The following is a 21,728-nucleotide window of genomic DNA, read 5'->3' on the forward strand; positions in this document are numbered from 1 at the left end:
AGTTATGAATGAAGGTCAATGCAAACTCATTAACTAACTTAAAAGATTATGACATTTTTTTTTACATTTTTATAAGTTGACTTCATAGTTCTTGTGTGTGGACTTAGTAGATGACATCATTGTGCCTCAGTGTCAAAGGTTAGACATGCCTGAAATATTTTGTAGTACTTAGCAAATACTCAAAAACTATTAGTCAAAGGAATGTAAAGGAAACAGGTTACCTGGCTGATTTGAAAACTAGTTAACATAACCATTTGTTTTGGCAGGACTGAATTTAACAGTCAGGTTTCAAAACAGTGGTTTTCTTTTTCTCACATAATTTTAACTGGTTTGTGATATGGGGTGGGTCTCATTTTCAATGACATTAAAAATTTATCATTGGAAATTAATTTTCATAAAGGAAGAAGTTTTAAAGTATGGAAGCTGGTGAAACAGGGCCAATCAGTTATTTTTGTAGCTTTGCTACTTATCTATAAAACGGGAAATGCTAAGAGCCCCTACCCCATGTTGTAATAAAGAGAACCAAATAAAATAATGTATGATAATTACATAGCCCAATATCTAGCAGCAAGTAAATCCTTAGAGAACGGTAGCTTTTGTTACTCTTATTAAGACATAAGAGAACTTTAAAAAAAAAAACATCAAGGAAGTGTCCTGCAACAGAAACTATTGAATATATTTCTCCAAGTGAAACTGGAGTAGCTGTTCAGGTCTTTTGTGTAAATGGCATTTCTTTGGGAAATGCTCCAAACTTTGAAGGACAATTGCTTTGTGTTTTTCCTCAGAAGGCTTTTGTGCCCCGGACATATTCTCTTCATAGTCTCTGTAACTACGCAAGAAGAGTCACACCTTAAACTCCTCACACTTAGTATCTAAACTTCTTAATGTCTAAAGCCTTCGGCTTGACACATTCTGACTTCTGACTCTAGGGATTATCCTCACTTGGTATACTGTTAGAAACTTGGCAGTTTCCTTTGTGGGGAAAGTGCTTTGGGGGGGGGGGCTGCTGATCAGTCTGGCTTGCTGAGTGGATTGACTTGGGAACAAGGTAAGGAGAATGGTCTCTATTTCCATGCTATGGGACAACCTAGTAGCTTGCTGTCAGACATATTTCATGTTAGTTCCCAGTCAAATGCAGTTGTTACAGAACTAGCTTGTAATTGCCTCTGCATGCTAGTTCCACTGGGGTAGGGACACTGAGGAAATCTGAGCTTGCACAGGAACTCTTGACTCCCCTTCTCACAGAGGCTCACAGTTGCTGGGCAGCATTCGCTCCACAGATTTTTATATTCTCCTTTCAGGGTCCACTTCTTCCATTCTTACTTCACTGTTATCTCTCACAGCAGTGAATACTGAGTTGGGCTGGGCACAGACTTATTTATTCATCCATTGAACCCCACAGGGATCGGTAAATACTTGTTAAATCACATTGCCTCTTTACTGCTTCAGAAGTATCCTTTCATTTTGTTATTTAGATGCAATTTTACCTTGTTTTCCCAGGGATGCTGTACATTTTTTGAGTGCATGGACTTTTACCTCATTCCTGTCCCCTGCAGTGTCACACTATACTTTAAGCATTATGCTCTACAAACTGCTTAGGTGAAATGGGGCCCACCCTAGGAGCTGAGTAAAATTTTCTCCTTGACTACTTACTTTTTATTTTTTAACTGTGATTGTTAGGAGAAAATAGCATGCAACAAGCCATCAATTACTAGACCATGTTCTTACTGTAATTCTACTTCAAATAGACACCTAACAAAGGCTTAGTTGAAAATTAGAAACTTACTCATAAACAGTTGTCCATCCGTTTTCATTACTTTTTGTGGCCAGAAGTCCCGTGTTTCCTGGGTAGGTCATCAAGGCCAAGTTGTAGCCTTGGGCTGACACTCTTTTCAGGACACCATTGCTACTTATGGTGAGCCAGTAGACTTGTCCGCCAGGGACTACAAGCCACAGAGGCATCCCACCTGCATCTCGGCGTATATGCACTGAATTGCCATTGCTGCTAGTGATTGCACCCAAATCACCTTCAGCATTGTAGGTGAAGTTATAAACATAGTCCCTTGTTATCAAGTTCATGGTATGTAGATGAGTTCCATTGACGGTGAACTGGTAGAGTTCTTGGTCAGCAGGAGAGGCAATCTCATATACGTTCATGTCATTCAGGTGGGCTTGATTCTTGCTAATGGTACGAATTCGAACATTGCCAAGGTCTGCTACATAGAGGGTACCATCAGGTGACACTGCTAAGGAAGAGGGGGCTTTCATCTTTGCATCTTTGGCATAGCCACCGTCACCTATGGGGAAAGACCTTGATATTAATAATTGGCATTAAAGAAACTTGAGGGACATACCCTAGATGTAAAGCAACACACATTTAAAAAATCATTTAAAAAAAAACATCAGCAAAACAGCATTCTTTGCAATCTTCTCCTCTGATTATTTTGAAGCCCATTATTCAAAAGATCATAATTCTCAAGTCAGTACCACTAAAGATAAACAGTAAGATGTAATTATCTCACTTACACCAATTTTGTGAATTCCTAAATCCTGCTGTTTAGAGTCTATTGTGTCGCAAGATACAAGAACAGCAAATAATGATAGCCACACAAAACTTGCCTACAATTCCCTGAGTCTTATTCCTGTTGCTGCTTGCAGGGTCTGTTTTAAGATCTTCCAGTCCTATTATGCTCAGAGGTCATTTCCTCTGTTAATTCCTATTGTCCCAATGTCAAAAATACTGTCTATAAGTGTGACAATGACTTCAAATATCAAAGTGGATAACTGAGATGAACATTAGATTTATTTTGAACGAAAGATATACATTTCTAAAATATTAATGTTTCACTGTTCAGAAAAACACTGAAAATACTGAAGCAACTTGCGGGCTCTGGATTCCTATGGCCCAATGAAACAGAAAACTTATGAGGGCCATTCAGTCCTGGATGAGTAGCTTAATGGGTCTGCATGTAGCATGGAAGGATTTCCATTTGGCAGACGAATAGAAGAACTGTTGACATTTAGAGGTCTGTTTGATATCCGAAATAACTATTCCATGTTTGGGGGAAAGGCTCTTCTTTTCCTATCCTATTTTAGTGAAAAGTAAAGGGCACTGCTGTTTATGAAATTTCAGAGCTTTTTAAATTAAGTAATGCAAGAGACTGATGTTCTAAGTAAGAATTTACCATTGCGGAATTTAATTTTTCTTGTGCATTCTCAAAGCAGTCTACTTGGGGTCCCTTCTAATGTCTAATGGAACATGGTTTTAATGTGGAAAGCAGTCATTTAGGGGTATTTTTTCCCCAGTATTTTTAATAATCAGTAAATATGCTTTTATTCCTATTTTCCTTTATCTAATGCAAAAATAATGGCATGATCTTAAATTTGTATGATGTTAACTTTTTGAGAATCTGAAAAGTTATTATTACATCTGTTTATCCTGAGAACAGCAAAGTGACGGAGAAACACACTTATCTCTGTAACAAGTAAGGCAGATGAATTGTGAACAGGTTTTATGGCTTTTCTGGGTCAGTAAGTCAGCTGTCAGAGTTGACTCTCAATACACTGCTTTCTCCACTAGCCCACACAATTGTTTATATGAATTCCTTTTGTTTTCCTTTAGGCTTTTCTGATGCAGGTTTTGCTTTTGAAAAGAGAGAGGGGGGAGCCGCTGAATTGCTAAAAAGGTCATACCTGAAAAACAGTCACAGTTGGGATCAATTTTACAGTCACAGTCAGTGGGAGCACCAGCGATGATGGAGATCTCCCCATTGGTGGTCACTTGCTGAATGCGGTTCACTTTCCTCTCGTCTGTTTCAGCGATGAAGAGCAGCCCGCTGTGGGAGACGCTGATGGCCCTAGCTGACTCCAGAGTGGAGTGAATTGCTACTTTGCTGACCAAGAAATGATCGATGCCGGGCACCTGACAGTGAATGGGACGCCCTGCAATGATCCGCACACGCCTGGTCTCAGAAATTTGCAGCACAATGTTGTTATCCAGGACATACAATGAATTGTCCATGGGATTGACTGCAAGGTCTGTTGGCCACTCTAATCGCACCTACAAAAGAACAGAGTGCACATCATCATGGTACCACATCTTTCCATGATATTTTTACCTTAAAAGTAATAAATAGCTTATTGTTTCTGTACTATTACTGATTTCAGCGACATTGATACTGTCTGGCAATGAGGGATGGCTAGGTAATCACACAGCCTGGTAAGCATATTTATCATCTCTGCTATTCCCAACACAGTATAAATTGTTTTCCACCGTCTCAGAAGTATTTTCTAGAGTAGTGGTTTTCACAATGTGGTCTCTGGATCAACTACCATAGCATCACTTGGGAAATGATTAGAAATGCAAATTCTGAGGCTCCATCCTAGTATAATAAGCCTGGTATCCATCCTAGTATCATTGTCCCTAAGAATGGGGATCCAAATGCGTTTTTACAAATCTTCTAGATGATTCAGAAGGCTGTTGCTGTAAGGCTTCTGGATCACTACAAATAGCTCCTCAGCCCCCTGCCATAATCTTTTATTGTCTTGTATATGCTTAGAAAAGCAAAGTCCTAAAGATTTGGGGTCAATATAGAGTGCTGGGGAAACCAGATTTTACTCATCGACAGCCTTTTCGGACAGGGCCTGCCATTACCATGTGCCTAATATCCATCTTGTATATTATGCAGGTATGTCCCTCTAGCTATTGATTCCGAGTCCTAGGCTGGCCCATATTTCTCACTTAGCTGGCTCTTGCTTACTCCTTTCGTCTTCTACCTTGGCAAAGAAACAGGTCGGTTTGTTATTTCCCTGAATGTTTCTTTTGTAAACATTCTTTGGATTAAGCCTTGTGCTAGGCTTTAGGGATTAAAACAAATGTTTCCATGACATAAACCTATGTCTTTAAATAACTTTTTTGGTCTGGCAGAGCCCTTGAAAACACTATTAGCAATTACTCTCCATATTATGAAAAGGAAGCAATAGAAATGGTATGAAAACCCTTCACATAGACATGGAGTCAGGATATTAACAGAAGAGATGGTATGTAAGCCAAGGCTGAAGTATCCAGTAAGAGAAAAGGCTCGTGCGTCTGAGGACAATTTGGGTAGAGAAAATGGCATGATTCATCTTGGGTACAATAAATATTTCAGTAAAGTTAATATAGTTTCAGTGTGTGGAAATACTTAGTGATGCCAAGAAGGAGGTAGAGAGCTACTAGATGTTACAGAGTCAATCTTGTCCTTTTAACATTTATATCCTGTGGTCCTAACCTTCAATGTGACTGTATTTAGAGATAAGGCATTTAAAGAGTACATTCTGATAGTTGAGACTGTAAGGCTGGATTCCTAATCTAAATCACAAGTGTGATTATGATAATGGAGATATTTCTATGTGACTGTAGCAAGAAGATGGCCATCCGAATGTCAAAAAGAGATTGCTAAGGCAAAACAAACACCTGTGTTTTGGGTTTCCGGTGTCCAAAGATATGAGAAAATAAATTTTTGTTATTGAAGAAAACTAATGTTTGATATTTTGTTATGACAGCTCTGGCAAGCAAATATACCAGCTGATGAAAGGATGCACTCTGTCAGTTTTGTCTTTGTGGCTGGGGGTAGCCACTGATTGGCCCTAAGTAGGAGTGTGGCATAGGCACATTTGGGTTTAAGATGGATCTTACTGGCTGCTGTTGTGACAGTGTAGGAAGCAGAGGTGTGTGTGTGTGTGTGTGTGTGTGTGTTGCCCTGTCCAAGTGCTGTGCTAGATGCTGGGAATACACAAACTAAGCATGAGTATAGTGTAGTTACTTTCTGGCCCTGAGCTGGCTCAGTGCCCGCCCTGACATTTCCCTGCAGTGACTACCCATCTCTGGGCACTTCTCAGAGCAGTGTGCTTCCTGCTGCACTCTCTACACCACCAGCCATTACTGTCCATTTCTCTCCTTTCAGGCTAGACAAAGGCAGAAAAAGTGTCCTATTCAGGACTAAAATAGTGACAGTAATGTAACTATTCTTTTTAGCTTTGACTGAAAGCCGGAGGAAGTTTTTGTTTTTCTCATGGAATCTGAACATTCGGGAAGCAGATGTGGGCTGTCATTGCTGTGTGAGGCCCTCTCCTTCCTCAGCTGGATGGGGCCTTGTGGATAGAGATTAATGAAGTGGAAAAAGGTCCCATCTGATATCTGAGAGGAAACTTTTTTTTTTACTTGTGCCTGATAAGGGTGAGCAATTGGAGCTGTGAGAAGAAAGGTTGCCTTTGGCTTCTTCTTATACCACGTGGGGCCATTTACCCCAACATCTGAGTGTCTCTCATTGCATCCCCACAAGTCTGTGTGCCCTCTGCTTTCCACCTCTACAAATGCTGGCCTTCTATGGTCAGTACCATATGCCTCTGGGCAGCTAGGAATTTCAGTGCTAATGGGGTATTAAGCTCTTCTTGTAGTATGCATGTTCTACAGAGCCTTTCGGACGGAGGCCATTGGATAAACATTAAACACTAGCAGTAACAGCTCCCAGAACAGTTTGTGGCGATGTATTCCTCAGCATGTCTGTCTGAGGCCTTTGCATGTCAGTGAGCTGCTGGAGAGAGACAGAGTGAGAGCCTGCTGCCGGTGCTGTTTCCTCTGCAGCAGAGGGTTGACTGTTCCTCTCTGCTGTGCCCCCACCTTGGACCTCTATAGACACTACCAAACGTGCATAGAAGCTGTCTATGTGCGCTAGTCCTATGGAACACGGTCCCTCAGGAAATAATCAGGGCTGGCTGAGGAAGAGGAAATGAATTTATTTCAGTCCAACACTCCTCTTTTGATGGAGTCTGAAGCCGGTGACCCAGAAAAAACAAAGCTGGCTGAAATGACGTTCTAATTATCCCCACTCTGGGAGCCAAAGCCAGGCCAGAGGCCGAGGGACAGCACACACCTGGCAGAAGCTACAGAAGGAGCAAATTTGAGACTCTGCTCTCAGCTCTCAGGTCTGCCTCTGCGATAAAGGCTGGTAGTGAGAAAACTGCTGTGAAATCCTCCAACTCTCTCAAGCCGATTTAAGCCGATACTATTGGTGTCATGTTTATTAGATTTAATATTGCCTCAAAAAGACAGCAGCCATTGTGTCTGTTTGTTTTCTTTCCCATCAAATGAGCTTCCCTCTGGCAGTTTCCTGTGACTAAAGTGGCCTTTGTGCTTTTGAGACACTTTCTGTGCCAACTACAGAGAATCCCTTTAATTCCCATTTGATTCAGCAGAACAGCTTGCCTATGAGATCGGCTCAGATGAAAGCCATGTGTCTACTTAGTAGTCAAGGGGCCAGTGTTTTAGAGGACGGACCTTTTCCACTGCTTTTAGGTTGTCAATTTCTTTTATGTTGCTCTCATGTTAAATACATCCCTTTCCAGGTAAGTCATCAAGGAGCTAGTGCTTTACACCCACATGATCGAAACAGCATTTACTATTAAGGCATTTCCACACTGCCCTCAACATATGGAGTGATGTTTCTGAGCTGGTTCTGGGCGGATGGAACTAGCATCTATTAGTTGTGGAGAGATCCCAGATGCTATGCTATTGAGATGGTTCGAAGGTTAACTTGCAGAAGCTACTGCCATTTGTACAGCTGTTTTGCTATTTTCTTTTTTTCTTCTTTTTTTTTAAATGGGGGTAGGATGTGGTGGTGAAATGGAGCATTTTCTTGGGGAGTGGGAGAAGAAAGAGAGCAAGGAGCAGCAGTGAAGGGTCTTGGAAACTCTGCTTACTGACCCAGCCTCCAGGCAAACCTTTAGGTCTAATTCGTGGTGCTTGCCCCACCTTGTAAAAAATACTAATTTGTTCAAACTGTCAAAATGTGTTTAAGCTAAACTAGCATTAAAGGTCACTGGCATAGCCTCCAGCTGGTAGAATGTGCCCATCCCTCAACGACCTTCCCTAAGAAATAACCCTGAGCAGAAAGGAGCTCTCAGTTGGGATGTCAGCCCTCAATAGCACTGTCTTCCTCTGCTAATTGAAAACTTGCCTTCAAGGGAGTTGACTCTCAGGTCAACCAGTCCCATGGCTGGCTTAAAGTTCTAGCTAATTTTGACCTCAGTATCACTGTAGAAGACAGCAGGATCCTATAGGGGGAAAAACTTGTGAGTAAAAGCAAATTCTAAATCTGAGGCTTTTGATTATACAAAGTTCAAGATGCCCCTAGTTACAGAACTAGCTGCAAGATGAAGAGCTAGAGCTTCAGTTATATACTTGGCTTCCCTTTGACAGTTTGACTCAGGGTTCCTGCCCTTCATTCTCTATAAAAGTAGGAAAACTAGGTTATCTTTTATGTAGCTCTGATGTTCTCATCTGTAGCAAGGAAAATAGGTTAATGACTGTGTGTGGGCATGTACATAGACATGAAAAATTTATTTTCATATAAATTAAATGATATGTGGTGATAGATGCCAGTCATCCTAGTGTCTGACACATGCTGAAGGGTGCTAGGTGGTTTTAGTAGCAGTATCATGGTCGCGGGTATTTCTAGCTAGAGAAACCCAGTCCAGTCAATGCAATTGCCTTCCAACACTTCGCTAAAGTTCAGTTTTCTGTATAAGATTTTTCATGAATTTTGTTTCACCCCTGTGTCAACTATATTGAAATTGATTTTTCTTTAAATTGACCTATTTTTTAAACATGAATATGTGTTGTCCATTTTTTTGAGGTGGTCTTGGTCTCTAGTATAGCACTTACAAAATTGGATAAACACTAATCTGGGTCATTAAAAGGACTACTATTTATTAAGTCCTTCATAGGTATTAAGTATTTTCTATGGATTAGTATTTTATATACTTCAGAAAACAATCATTTCAGAACCATGACTTTTAACCCCACTTTCCCATATTTCTGCCCTTCCTTAGTTCTTAGTTAAGTGATGGAAGGCAGATATAAAAAGAAGGCATTCAGTGTAAATGTCATGGTACACGCATGCTTAGAGTGATATGGGGACGTAGAAGTGGGAGTTCAAGAAAGATTCATGGAAGTGAAAATTAGACTTAACTTGAAAGAAGGAACAAAGGAATCAAGAAAGAAGAATGATCTCGGCAAAGGAAAATGAATACAATCAAAGAAGCATGAAATCATATGTAAATGTATGGGTTATGAGCTGGGTTTTCTTAGTTATGATACAGGGTAGCTGTTGTTGGCAAATGGCATTCTAAATGTTTGCTAAGCTAAGGCATAGGTCGAGGCTTCTTTTGAGAGACATTTTTTTTTTAGTTGGGGTCAGCATCATACATTAGTAGGATGTTTAGCATCATTATTCCATAGATGTCAGTAGTGTGCTTACCTCCATTAATAACAATCACAATAAATCCTTGTTCCCTAAGCAAGAGTAACATGGTGAGGAGACAATGGAGATCTTTATAGGGGTCAGCTGATAAGGTCAGATGAATATTTCAGAAACATTATTTAGGGTGAAATTGGGGGATATCTTGGAGGGAAAGTAGACTAGCTACAACATAATCCCTTCAGAGACCAGTCATTCATTCATCATTCATCATCCATTAACATGTTCTCCCATCCAGCCATCTGCTATACATCTTCCTGGCACTTGGAGTCTGGAATACCATTTCTCATTTAGATTCAGAAAAATGCGTGAGAATTTGGCAAAAATGATGTACTCTCTACATAGAAGAAATGATCAGATGTATTAAAGCAAAGTGATTAGGAGCTTCATGGTTTAAAAAGTTTAAATGATAGGATTTGCTATCATGGTGGCTTCAGAGAATCAGTCTCCTCATAAAGAAATTATGTCAAATAATACCTTCTGAAAATTGTAAGAACTCAATGAAAACATACAATATAAATCACCAGAGTGACTAGTACATAAAAAGAGATCTGAAAAGAACAGTTCATCTGAATCTGAGGACAAGCTGTTCAGCAGTTACAGAAACACATTCCTGCCTGTGATCCCTCTTACCTTTTCCCAACTACTGCAATGCTCTCTTCTCTAAACATTCTATGAACTATTAAGTTTAATATCATGGTCATACTCTTTAAAGACTTCCAGCAATTCTATATCACCAGGCACTAGATTATTTGCTCTATTCCTTAGTGATCTTTCTAACAAATCAAACCTCCAAGATTCTTTGGCTTATATTGGGACAAAAATATCTCACATACATTTGTCAGCCAATTACATAACTAACAGTTTAGTTTATTATTTGGGCTACCTTGTTATTTGTAACAGTACTATTGGCCCAGTATCAAGCACAGAACATGTTACATTAATTTCCTTTTTCTATCAAAAATAAGTATTTGTTCTATTTTCCACATGATGCCATATGTTAAGATACCAGTTCTAGTGAAGAGAATGGACTCTTCCCTTCATGGAGATTATAGTCTTTTGCTGACTCTATTTGCTTTACTTTTTTTCTGTAAGTACAGGGGGTTGCTGGTAGCATAGAACAATCGATTACTTTCCACGTCAGTCACTTTCTGAAATTAACTATGGTGAAAGTGCCTCAAAAATAAATTGATTATTACAGTATTCTATAGTCACCATCAATTGTTAATAAGTTCTTTCCCCAAAGTTCCACTGAGTTGGAGAAAATTAGCTGTTTTGCAGAAGGTCCTGTCTTCCACCCCAGACATGGGTTCTCTTTCCTTTAGTCCACTCTGAGCTTTGTGGATCATTTAACAAGTGACTATGCATGACTTTGAACTCTAAAAATTCTTCAGTAGGACTTTTCAGAAGTGGGTGATTATCTCCTTTGAGGTATGCCAGCCTTGGGGATGATGCCGTGATGGCACTGAACGCCCTGTACCAGGTGTTCTGCCAGCACCACATTAGATCGCCCTGTGCTTCTAAAAGCTGACAACCCCAGGTTGTTAGAATCACTTTTTGTCAGTTTTCAAATGGCATTCTCATTTCTTGACACTGATACTGTCTAAGCTTCCTCAAATTTATAAAAGGAGGAAAATGCTGTCTGGAGAAAAAAAATTCCACTTGGAGATCATGATGACACCTTTGAGAGTGATGGCCCCTATTGATCTTGTTTCTAAAGAGAGGAAATCATTAGAAGGCGAAATATATCAAGATTTCATGGCCTTGTCAACAAGTAAATTATTTCCCATTATCTCAGAGCCGCACTCTGCAGCTCTTCATAATGGCTGGACACTTTGAAGAACCTCTTAACCTTTGCTCATAAGCATCCACGTAGTCTGTCTCCATGGTATCCAATGAGAAACCATGAGAAAAATGTTAAGTTTAAGTTGCCATATTCATTGAAAATGAATAGGTAGTGTCAATCTAATCATGACTTATTCTTAGGCTGATATTTAGAATCAGTCTACTATAGAGCACATAGACTAAACTCTATGCCCAATGTTCCTAAATTAATTTTGAAATGAATGAAATAAATCAAATCAAAACAAAACAAAGTATCCCCTATACCTCACACAAATAGAACAAGAACATTCATCATCTTTTTTTAAAGCCCATATTGGCTTTTTTTTTAATTTTAAATATTTATTTATTTATTTATTATGTGTAAGTATACTGTAGCTGTCTTCAGACACCAGAAGAGGGCATTAGATCTGTTTTGGGATGGTGATGAGCCACCATGTGGGTGCTGGGATTTGAACTCACGATCTTTGGAAGAGCAGTTGATGCTCTTACCCGCTGAGCTATCTCTCCAGCCCTATATTTCTTCTTCTAATAATTTATACCTTTATAAGCAAGGTCATTTAGAAACATTATTCTTTTAAGGGCCATCTTTATTTCCAATATGGGAAAACCAAATTTTATCTTGGTGGAATTTCTCCCTTTAGTAAATATGAAGATGCTCAGATAGGATGAGGGCTAATATGAAATCTCAAATGTCTGCCTCCTGATATTCCTGTGTCAGAGACCTCCAGTTCTAGGTCTAGTCCATCTTTCCTCCTTAATGGCTGACCTCCCCATTTTTATGTACATATATAATGCTATTTATAACAATACATTATTTACTGTTAGCTGTGTCTATATTGTCAAGTTTCAGACAGTATGATGTAAGAGGAATGATAGAATCAACCGCAGTTGCAAGTATGTTATAAAGAATGCTCGTCAGAGAACTAATTGACCTGGAAGAAAGTTTCTATGGTCTTGGCTATCTTTTGGGACATATGAATGGTGAAAAATTTGCCAAATATCTTGGGCCATGGCATTGCTTAGAAATAGGCATTGTGCAATTAGGTAGCAGTTTCAGGGGCCTGGATCCTGAATGAATATGTAGATCTTCCACCTTAATCCTGAATGATACATTTACTTTGCCTGGCAACTTGCTTGTACCTTTGTTGTGTTGGCATTTTCTGTTATTCTCAATGGAATATAATCAAAATGAAGATGATGTTCTAGCTTTTCGGTTTTCATTTTGATTGGAGCTACTGATTATACAATTATAGATATACCAGTTTAACAAATTTCTAGTGTTTCCTTTTTGGAGAAGTCACCTGTATTTACAAAATTAAAGTAAACTAAATTGAAATAAAATTAATATTTTGGTAAATGTAGTAATACAACTGGGACAATCTTTTAGAATTCTTCATTTTAAGTGGTACATAAATCCTTAATAGCTGTTCACATTAATGGAATACAATGTAAAGTTTTGATATATATTCTAAAATGTTTAAATCAGATTAAATATATTTATCTTCTCAAGAACTTCTATTTTCTCTATGGTAAAAACTTTCAAAATCTTGTCTTCTAGGCTTTTGAAATGTAAAGTTGCTTAATTATTGCCTGGAGTCATTGAACTGTAACTAGTACCAGAATAGTTTGCTCCTTTCAACTGTACCATAATATCCGTGGATAAGCTCCCACCCTCCACTGCTATTCTCAGCCTCTGATAAACTCCATTCTCCTTTTAACTTCTGTGATATCAACATTTTTATATGCATAAGACCAGCAGTATCTGTCTTTTTGTGCTCCTCTTATTTCAATTAACATAATAAGCTTCAATTGCAACCATTACATAGGGCAGACCTTCACAGATAGAATTGGAAGATCCAACTTAAAAATAAAGATAAATTTCAAGAATTATTGAATACATGGGGCTCTATCTCTGAGCACTTTATAATGCTTTTCCAGCTCCATGTGACTGTCAATCATATCTAGTGTGTCTGTGCTATACTAGACATACTTGTGTGTCTTCTACCAGGTCTATGAGTGTAAAAGAGTAAAGTTGAATCCCATTTAGTTTATAATCCATCTAGGATTATAATTACATGTTTCTTGATTGAAGACAATGTGCTTTATTGTCTGTAATAATTGTGGTCAATGAAGGTATTTATAAATTAAAACATGCAAATAGATACTGAAAAGTACTGCTTCATCAATGTGTTTTTGTCACCAGTATGGTTTCCATATGGTGACTCCTGTTAGTGAGAATTGCTGTTTCTACCATTTTGAAGTCCATTTGCCATCCCTTTCATGTTCTCATTTTTCTGATAATCATGTCTTACAATCAATTCATATGTTTAATGGAAGATTTAGGACCAACTCCCAAAACAAATTTCAAAGAAATTATTCATGGTATATTTAATGCAACATGGGATTACCAGTTTTATTTAGGGACTTCAGAGATTGCTTGAAACTCTTCTAGGAAGTCTTTGAGATCAAAATTATTAATTAAGCAATTTGCCATTATGTGCATGGTCACGAGTTTACAGTTGAGTTTTCTAGAGCATCCCAGAAGCTTGTATGCTTTCAGTTTTAAAAGTTATCCTATAATCTGGGCAGGATGGCACACATCTGCATTCTCCATACTCAGAGACTTAGAGTCCCCGAAAGTCAGGCCAGCCTGCATTATATAATGAGATTTATTTGTTCTTATAAAGCAACAATGACAACAAAAACCAAAAGCAACAAAAGCCCCAAACTAATCTTTTCTCAACACAAACAACAAACAACACCCATGTTCTTAGTTTCTAATGACATGATAAAACTCATACAAAGAAAAGACCATTGCAATGGTGAAGCGAATATCAGGGTACAAGTGACCCAATAGGAGAAATGGCATGGGATCTAATAAGGGAGGAGGAGAGAGGTAAATATAGAAAATGGAAGGAGGAAGGTTAAGACAAAAAGCTAGAATGTCTGAAAGTTATGTGGAATCATATTATTAATGATCGACCTAAACCTACCCATATTACATGTAAGTAAGTGTATAAATATACATTTATGGCTTAAATAAAAAAAAATTCCCATTTAGGCTGACAATGGTACCTCCAAGGACCAAAGACCACACAACAGCAGCAGCAACAACAACAACAATAATAACAACAATCCACTAAGTATGAGAAACCCTCTTTTGGGTTGTTGGTCAGGGTTGTTGAAGAGACTCCCAAAACATTACAGGCTATTTCTATTATCTTTATTAGTTGCCTGAGATGGAAGGGTAAGTCTCTATTGCTGATGATGTTATGCACTTCAGATACAGGACCTAAAAGCCCATGAGCTGGAATTGATCTGAAAACCTTTTCCTTAATGATTAGCTTCCATGGTACCAAAAGCTGTCAGGTAATCTTTCAAAAGAGGTAAGCAACCAGTAGTAAGCATACCCAGCTATGACACCTATAAACCACCATAATGACTAATAAGGTACAATAATTTTTGTAGTGTGGTATAGTAGTGGCATATATACCTTGGGGGTAACCAACAGATTTTTAACTGGCTTAAGGCCCACTTAACAAGAGGTAAGTCATTCCTGGTACTGGAATCCCTAGTCAACTATCCAGGACTTGTAAATTTATGGATCTTGGATAAGAATTTACAACTGCCACTTTACTACAGCAGCATAATCCCTAACTACATTCTAAATGTTTGCCCTGTTTCCCCAGATAAGTGTACTTCTCATCCTGTACCAAAAAAATCCTCATTTTTTTCAGGAGACAAAGACTGTTAAAGAAAACTACAACCAGTCAAAATTTAGACTTGTGGAGCCCAGTCCCAACTGATACTACAGCACAATTCCTATTATCTAAGACTCAGAAGGCATATCTTTGAAGATATCAACAGTTTTCAGGACTGCAAAGGGGTCCCGTGACCAAACATCTTGGGAATGATTATTTTAGAGGAAAGAAACAGTGAAAGAGGTCGCTCTTTTAATATAGGGGTTTCACTGAGGCTCATTAAGAGAATCAGCACATGTCTCTTCTCATATGGTTCTTGGGTCCATAAGTCCTGTTCAAAATCATACTGTTAGAGAACCTGAAAATCTTTACTTACACCAGAGATCCAAAATCTGATGGGTGCTATAAAAGTTTATTCATACAGGCTCCCTAAGAACAATCAGCATGTACACGCTCCTTCCTATGAGTCTGCTGTGTAATTGCCACTACCTCATCCTAATAACAGGCATAATTGCTCTGAGTTTCCGTCTACCCTTTCTGGCATCTCTTGCTGAAACCTCATTTTTGGAAATGGCACTTGTGAATACACAGAATGGTTAACGACTTCCACTTTTCAATTTACAGTCAAAGTCATCTATCAGCAGGAGATGAAGGCCCAGTGTGAAAACTACAGAATGTCCTTCAGACTCCATGGCTAATTTGTTTGTAAATTTGATTGTTATTGTAAGAAGAACATATTGTACATGGTGCTACTTACATGATGCTACTTGCCAATTTACTATTTGTGCCTGTTGTATCTTGGGTTTTATCATTGCAGTCAAAGAAATAACCCTTTCAGCACTTGGAGAATTGGGAAGAGGACTATGGAATACTGTTTTCTCTCAAGATTCTATTTTAATTCTACATCTATTTAGCAAATACCTATTGTACATTCATCATAATGATGGATATGGTGGATGAAGGAAGGTCAAACAGACAACAATCTAGGAAAATAGAAAACAATGTGAGGCCAGGCAATGATAGCATGAGTTCTGTGATACTTCAGAGCAAGGAAATCACTGTGTGTCTTTGTGCAGGAGATGCGACTCTTGCCCTCCTGAGAGCCAATGTTTTGCTTGTACAGAAAAGCCTGGGGCTTAAAAAGAACTCCCTGAAATATTCTTCAGTTTCTTCCTGCTGAGAAGTTGCAGTAACTTGTCTGTTGCAGGTTGTTAATATTATAGTATTGGCCCAAAAAGATAGGCCAACCTTCCAATTCCCTTTGGCATCTAGAGCAATTTACAGGCCAGAAGTATGAGTGCACAGCTTTTATAAAATGGTCTGATTTCATTGATCAGCCACTCTGAGATTATGTTTTCATTTCGGTAGCTACTGCTCTCCCTTCTCGCTGATAGTTTCAGGAAGAAACTATTAAAAAAATTCACCATGGAGATGTGAAAATATAAGTGGGCATGGCTCTGAACGGAAAGAGAAAACATCGCAATTCATCATTGCTCTCCTCTGAAGTTCATTTCAAGTGAGATGAGAATTCCACAGATTGTCTCTCTCATCTTAACTCTGTAAGGTTTCCAAATGATAAGGACACTAATAACGGCAGATGGCCTAATGAATATTTAGAAGGAGGATTTAAATGGCTGTATTTTCATTAGGTCTTCAGTGTGCTTCCGGGTTTTGCCCACCGCTTCCCTGTGTGAAAGACAAAATCACACACACTCAACAGATGGCCCAGCTCAAGCTTGGGTTTCCAGAACTCTGGAGACTGACCACCTGACCACTTACCACACACAAAGAGTCATTTAAGAAAGGATGCAGATTATAAACTTGAGAGTGAACAAAACAAAAGAATTATAGCTGATGAATATTGAACACCTGAGTTTTAATGAGGAGGGAGTCAAAAAAAATCACCCTCCCAATCCTTTGAGCAGCTCTGGCTGAAGTCTTTTAATAACAGCTTCTTACAGATCTAGTAATGATGAAATCCTCTGTGGCAAACCGTCTACTCTAATTAATGTTTCATCTAAACTGTAAGCATATCTGAGTGACTCCAGCAGCAACAATGACATGAAAATCTAACACCTCATTGCACAGTACGCTAGTTATTAAGTTACTGTCTCACAGCTCCAAACTCACCCCTTTAAAGACAGTGCATTGTGATGCTGGGGTTGAGACTATGCTATCTACAGTTTGTTTTGTTATCAGTTGGATTGCTGATAGATTCAGACAATATGGAAAATAAAGGGGTGTTGGGAGGCTGTACAAGTGAGAAGGGACTGGTTCCTTCTTCTGGTTTCTAATCCAGTCAATAGTGCCTCAATAATAGTCCGTCCTCTGGCAGCAATGCCTGGCTGCACTTTCTAGCTCATTTGCATAGTCTGAGACTAAGTTTCAGCTTGCCCTCTTACAGGTACCAGACTTTGTTATAAGTGCATTCTTATTGTGAGACTGTCAGTATCCTCCTATCAACAGCCTATGTCTTACCTCCATGGAACAAAATGCCTGGGTCTTGACTAGTATTTATAGCATAAACCCAAATACAGGGATAAAGAAAGAGTAATACATTAGTGCAGGCCAGTGGTAACCATAACGTAGTTAATGGTTAGTATCAATTGTCGACTTCACACAATCTAGAATCATCTTGGGTGAAGGGACCCTGTGAACGTCTGTGCGGGGTTACCTTAATTATGTTAATTGATGTGGTAAGACATGTCCTACTGGTGAGAGAACCATTCCCTGGGCTTGGGCCCCAAAGTGAAAATTAACTGGGGCTAGCATGCATGCATTTGTACTCTTCTGCCTGTGAGCATAAGGACTAACTAGCTGCTTAATGACCCTTTTGTCATGACTTCCATGCCAAGGGCCATGCAGGAGGAATGACAAAGATCTTTAGTACTCATGGAATGTGGCTTACTTGTCAGCACAGCCATGAAGGGTGCCCTTAGGTGTTGCCTGATCCAGAGAACCACATGTCCTGTGGACTTCACGCTGTTAATGGAGTTTTGTTCTGCTTGTTTCTTTCATATCCTTCTTAATCTAAGAATTGTATGAAAACTCTAAGGGGGCTTTCAGTCCTTTAGTTCACAGTATTTCTGCAACTCCCAATAATAATGTTTGATCTATTTCAAACACTGCTACTGGAGCAGATTAATGATTCTATAACCACCCTAGGAAAGAGCTTAGAAATGTAGATTGTCAACAATGACCACCACCCTTAGAAAACATTTGGAAAAATAAAATTGTTAGTGAAACTAGGTTAAGATATTTTTGCTTCTGGCTCTGATGTAGAAAATCTTAGGGAACAATGTGAAGTCAGAAAGGCCCGCTCTTATTATCAGTTAAGCTGGGGACCCTTTATGGTCAAGAAGCAAGAACAAAAGCAGCCCTGGCTGACGGGACTCTCACTGTGGAGGGACTGGTGACGACTGATTTCTTATACCCATGTCTACCCTCAGCTTCCTGATAGGATTTAGTAAGAACTGCTGATGAGTAGATATACATTCTAAGGTTTTAAGGTAGATATGACTGATTTTTATATATGGACGTTCAGATTTGTAATTCTTTTAAGATTACTTTCAAAGATAAATAATAAAATAATCATTTGTTTTTGTAACTACAGATTGTTGCCTGCCAATAAGGGAAACTGGCTGAGAAAAGCACCTTGCTTGCTCATACTTTGTTGATCTATGACAAGTTGCTTAGTTACAAATGTACATAGGTTCGTGGGAATAACTTGTTTTCCTGTGCTATGTAATATTATTTCATGAAAAAGTATTGGGTGTCTTAGGGTTTCACTGCTGTGAACAGACACCATGACAAAGGCAAGTCTTATAAAGGACAACATTTAATTGGGGCTGGCTTACAGGTTCAAAGGTTCAGTCCATTCTCATCACGGTAGGAACATCAATGTGTGAATATGTATACGACTGTCTGTCCTTCTGTCTGTCTGCATGTATGTGTTTATGTATATCTATGACATTATTGGAATCTGCCTTTAGCTTCATCCATTCAGTGTGTGTGTGTGTGTGTGTATGTATGAATTTTCTCTTTTTTCTTTCTTGCTGGCTCCTAAGAGTTAAAAAGTTCATATATTTTTGCTGGGCATATGGAGCACCAGCCCCAGATCCCTTAAAGAAGAGTCTGCTGAATAACTTTTTTAATCAGCCTTCATTGGACTCTATGTAGAACAGACCGCTTTCAGCCTGGCTTAGTGCTGACCTCTGTCAGTTGCTCTCAGCACTGACCCCTGCCTATGTCACACCTTGCTGCCTGCCTTGCTTTACCCGCCCCGGCACCCATGGATGTCAAAGCAGATCTTTGATATCCATGGCATTTTTTTTTAAGCAGCACTGTATCATGAACCATGGACTAAATGAAACATCTTTATTCTTTAAATTGTTTATATTAGAGCAACAAAAAAGGAAAGTAAGATGCTGGTAAATGTGAAATAGTAAAGGTAAACAAAAAACTATCAAGGGTCAGCTTGTTACTAATTAGTCAATGATTTTTCATATATTAGATGACCTAGGCCAAGCCTAAGTAACAGATGCTAAAATTGCCGTAAAAGTAAAACAACAATGACAACAACAACACATAAAATTATTGTATGTTAGGAATTTTGTTGTGAACATGAAAGAATTTGTGTTGTTAAGGCTTTTCTGACCCTCTTGAAATGCTACTATACTGTACTGCCATCTCATTCTTCTGATATTTGAGGATAATTACATAGAGGTTACACAATTTTCCCTCATGTCTTTGGAGTTACAGCTCTGCATTTCATGTTTATGAGGGTGACAAACAACAACATTTTCTCTGTGTCCAGAATTGTATTTGTAAACAGTAATTCATTGAATGTCTCTACAACTACATCATTTTTATTGAATATATTCTTTATTTACATTTCAAATGTTATTCCCTTTCCTGGTTCCCCCCATTCCATGAAAATCCCTATCTCTGCTAGAGCCTTACAAATACAGAGGCAGATGCTAGCAGCCAACCATTGGACTGAGTGCAGGGTCCCCAATGGAGGAGTTAGAGAAAGGACTGAAGGAGCTGAAGGGGTTTGCTACCTCATAGGAAGAACAACATTATCAACCAATGAGACTCCCCCAGAACTCCCTGGGACTAAGCCACCAACCAAGGAGCACAAATGGCTCCAGCTGCACCTGTAGCAGAGGATTGCCTTGTCAGGCAATGGGAGGAGAGGTCCTTAGTCCTATGTAGGCTCGATAGATGCCCCAGTATGGGGGAATTGAGGGAGGGTAGGGTGGGAATGGGTTGGGTGGAGGAACACCCTCATAGAACCAGGGGAAGGGGGTACACATGAAGCTCAAGAAGAAGGAAGACCAAAGTCTGGGTGCTTTGGTTTTTCTTAAAAAGGGAACAAAATACTCACAGGAGCAATTATGGAGATAAAATGTAGAGCAGAGACTGAAGGAAAGGCCACTCAGAAACTGTCACACTTGGGGATTCATCCTATAAACAATCACCAAAGGCAGACACTACTGTGGATGCCAACAAGTGCTTGCCAAAAGGAGCCTGATATAATTACACCTTTTTATATTCCCAGTGGATAGTTGTCTCCTTAGGCACTGGGATCATTCCTTCAGAATTGTCTTCCCATGGCTTTGCCAATGGACTTGTAGTGAGAGGTGACCCAAATGGACAGAAGACTGCACCTCGATTTATTTTCACATGGATGTGATAGACATCAAAAGTAAGCTGCATTTTCTTGGATTGACTTAAGTTTCATCATTAAAAAGTGGAATCTTAGAACATTTACTGGAATAAACCATGCTACAGACTTGCATATCAAACTTTCCAAATATTTTGAATGTATACTATTCATTTATTAAATGAATTCTATGCCAAGAAAGAATGTGTCTCAGGATAAGTCCTCTCAACAAAGTCTGTTGGTGAGTGCTTTGCATGTTCCTTTGTTCACATTTCTTCTACCTCATCTTCATTTCTTTATGATTTTCATATGTTCTAATTTTATTTATTTTTAATTAACTATTAATTTCTAAATATGCTGACTTTTACATGACTAGATGGCCCTCTTATGTAGAACAGCATCTTTGAATGGTGTTTCCCGTTTGATAAGGAAAGGTTTGTATTGATGTAGGCACTTCCTCTTCCATAGTTAAGGGGGGACTTGGGGTTATACTTAAGAGATAGAATGAGAACAAATGGCTTGTGCTGAGACATTGTCCTAAAACATCTAGGCACAAACTACTGAATTTATCAACCAAGTATTTTTGTATTGTAGACAGCTTCAGGCTCACCTCAGGTCATGGAGCATGCCAAGGAAAACATGAGGAAGAACAGACAGTTCCAAAGTAGTTTGCAAGCTTTGCATTTTGTGACTCTCCCTGAACTTTGAAGATGCTTTTCCTCTGGTGCTTAATAGTTTTAATAAGAGCTAACGCGCCATTGTCCTTTGTGTGGAAAGAGGACACTGCTGAGGGAGTTTTATTTATGTGATAAATTACGTTTTCGATATAGCATTGAACACGGTACTTGACTTTTATTTTAAGGCGTCTGAAAACTCAGCCTATTTGCTTCTGTGCAGACATTTCAGAATTTGGAAGGTATGGACCTGCTGTTCTTTGCTTCTTGTACAAGTGGTTTGAGCTGTCAACTTGGAGGCATCAAATATCTGTAATAACAGGTTATTGTATCAGAGTTTACTGATTATTTGTTTACTTGAGGGATGTAGGCCCAAAGTGCAGTTAAAATCACTTAAATGAATTTGGAGAACAAAAGTATGTAAAGGAACTCTGTACAAAGTCTTATTGCAACATTTGTCTCAGTTTATTATTTTGGTAAATCTTTTATGCTAGATTAAAAAAAGAACCCTGATAGACATGCTTAGAACCTGAATATCTTC

At 38.9% G+C, this 21,728-nt stretch overlaps 1 protein-coding gene across 3 annotated transcripts in view; it reads right to left on the reverse strand.

Moving 5' to 3' along the window:
• The window catches only part of Tenm1 (teneurin transmembrane protein 1), a 576,328-nt gene that overhangs the window by 35,705 nt on the left and 518,895 nt on the right, over positions 1–21,728 (reverse strand). For all 3 annotated transcript variants that reach the window (XM_052170726.1, XM_052170727.1, XM_052170725.1), the window contains 2 exons: positions 3,694–4,060; positions 1,787–2,297 (listed from right to left, as the gene is read on the reverse strand). In XM_052170726.1, the coding sequence (XP_052026686.1) occupies positions 1,787–2,297; positions 3,694–4,060 (878 nt within the window). The remainder of the gene's footprint in view (positions 1–1,786; positions 2,298–3,693; positions 4,061–21,728) is intronic.

The sequence above is a fragment of the Apodemus sylvaticus genome, chromosome X, assembly GCF_947179515.1.
Source record: "Apodemus sylvaticus chromosome X, mApoSyl1.1, whole genome shotgun sequence".
Classification (NCBI taxonomy): domain Eukaryota; kingdom Metazoa; phylum Chordata; class Mammalia; order Rodentia; family Muridae; genus Apodemus; species Apodemus sylvaticus.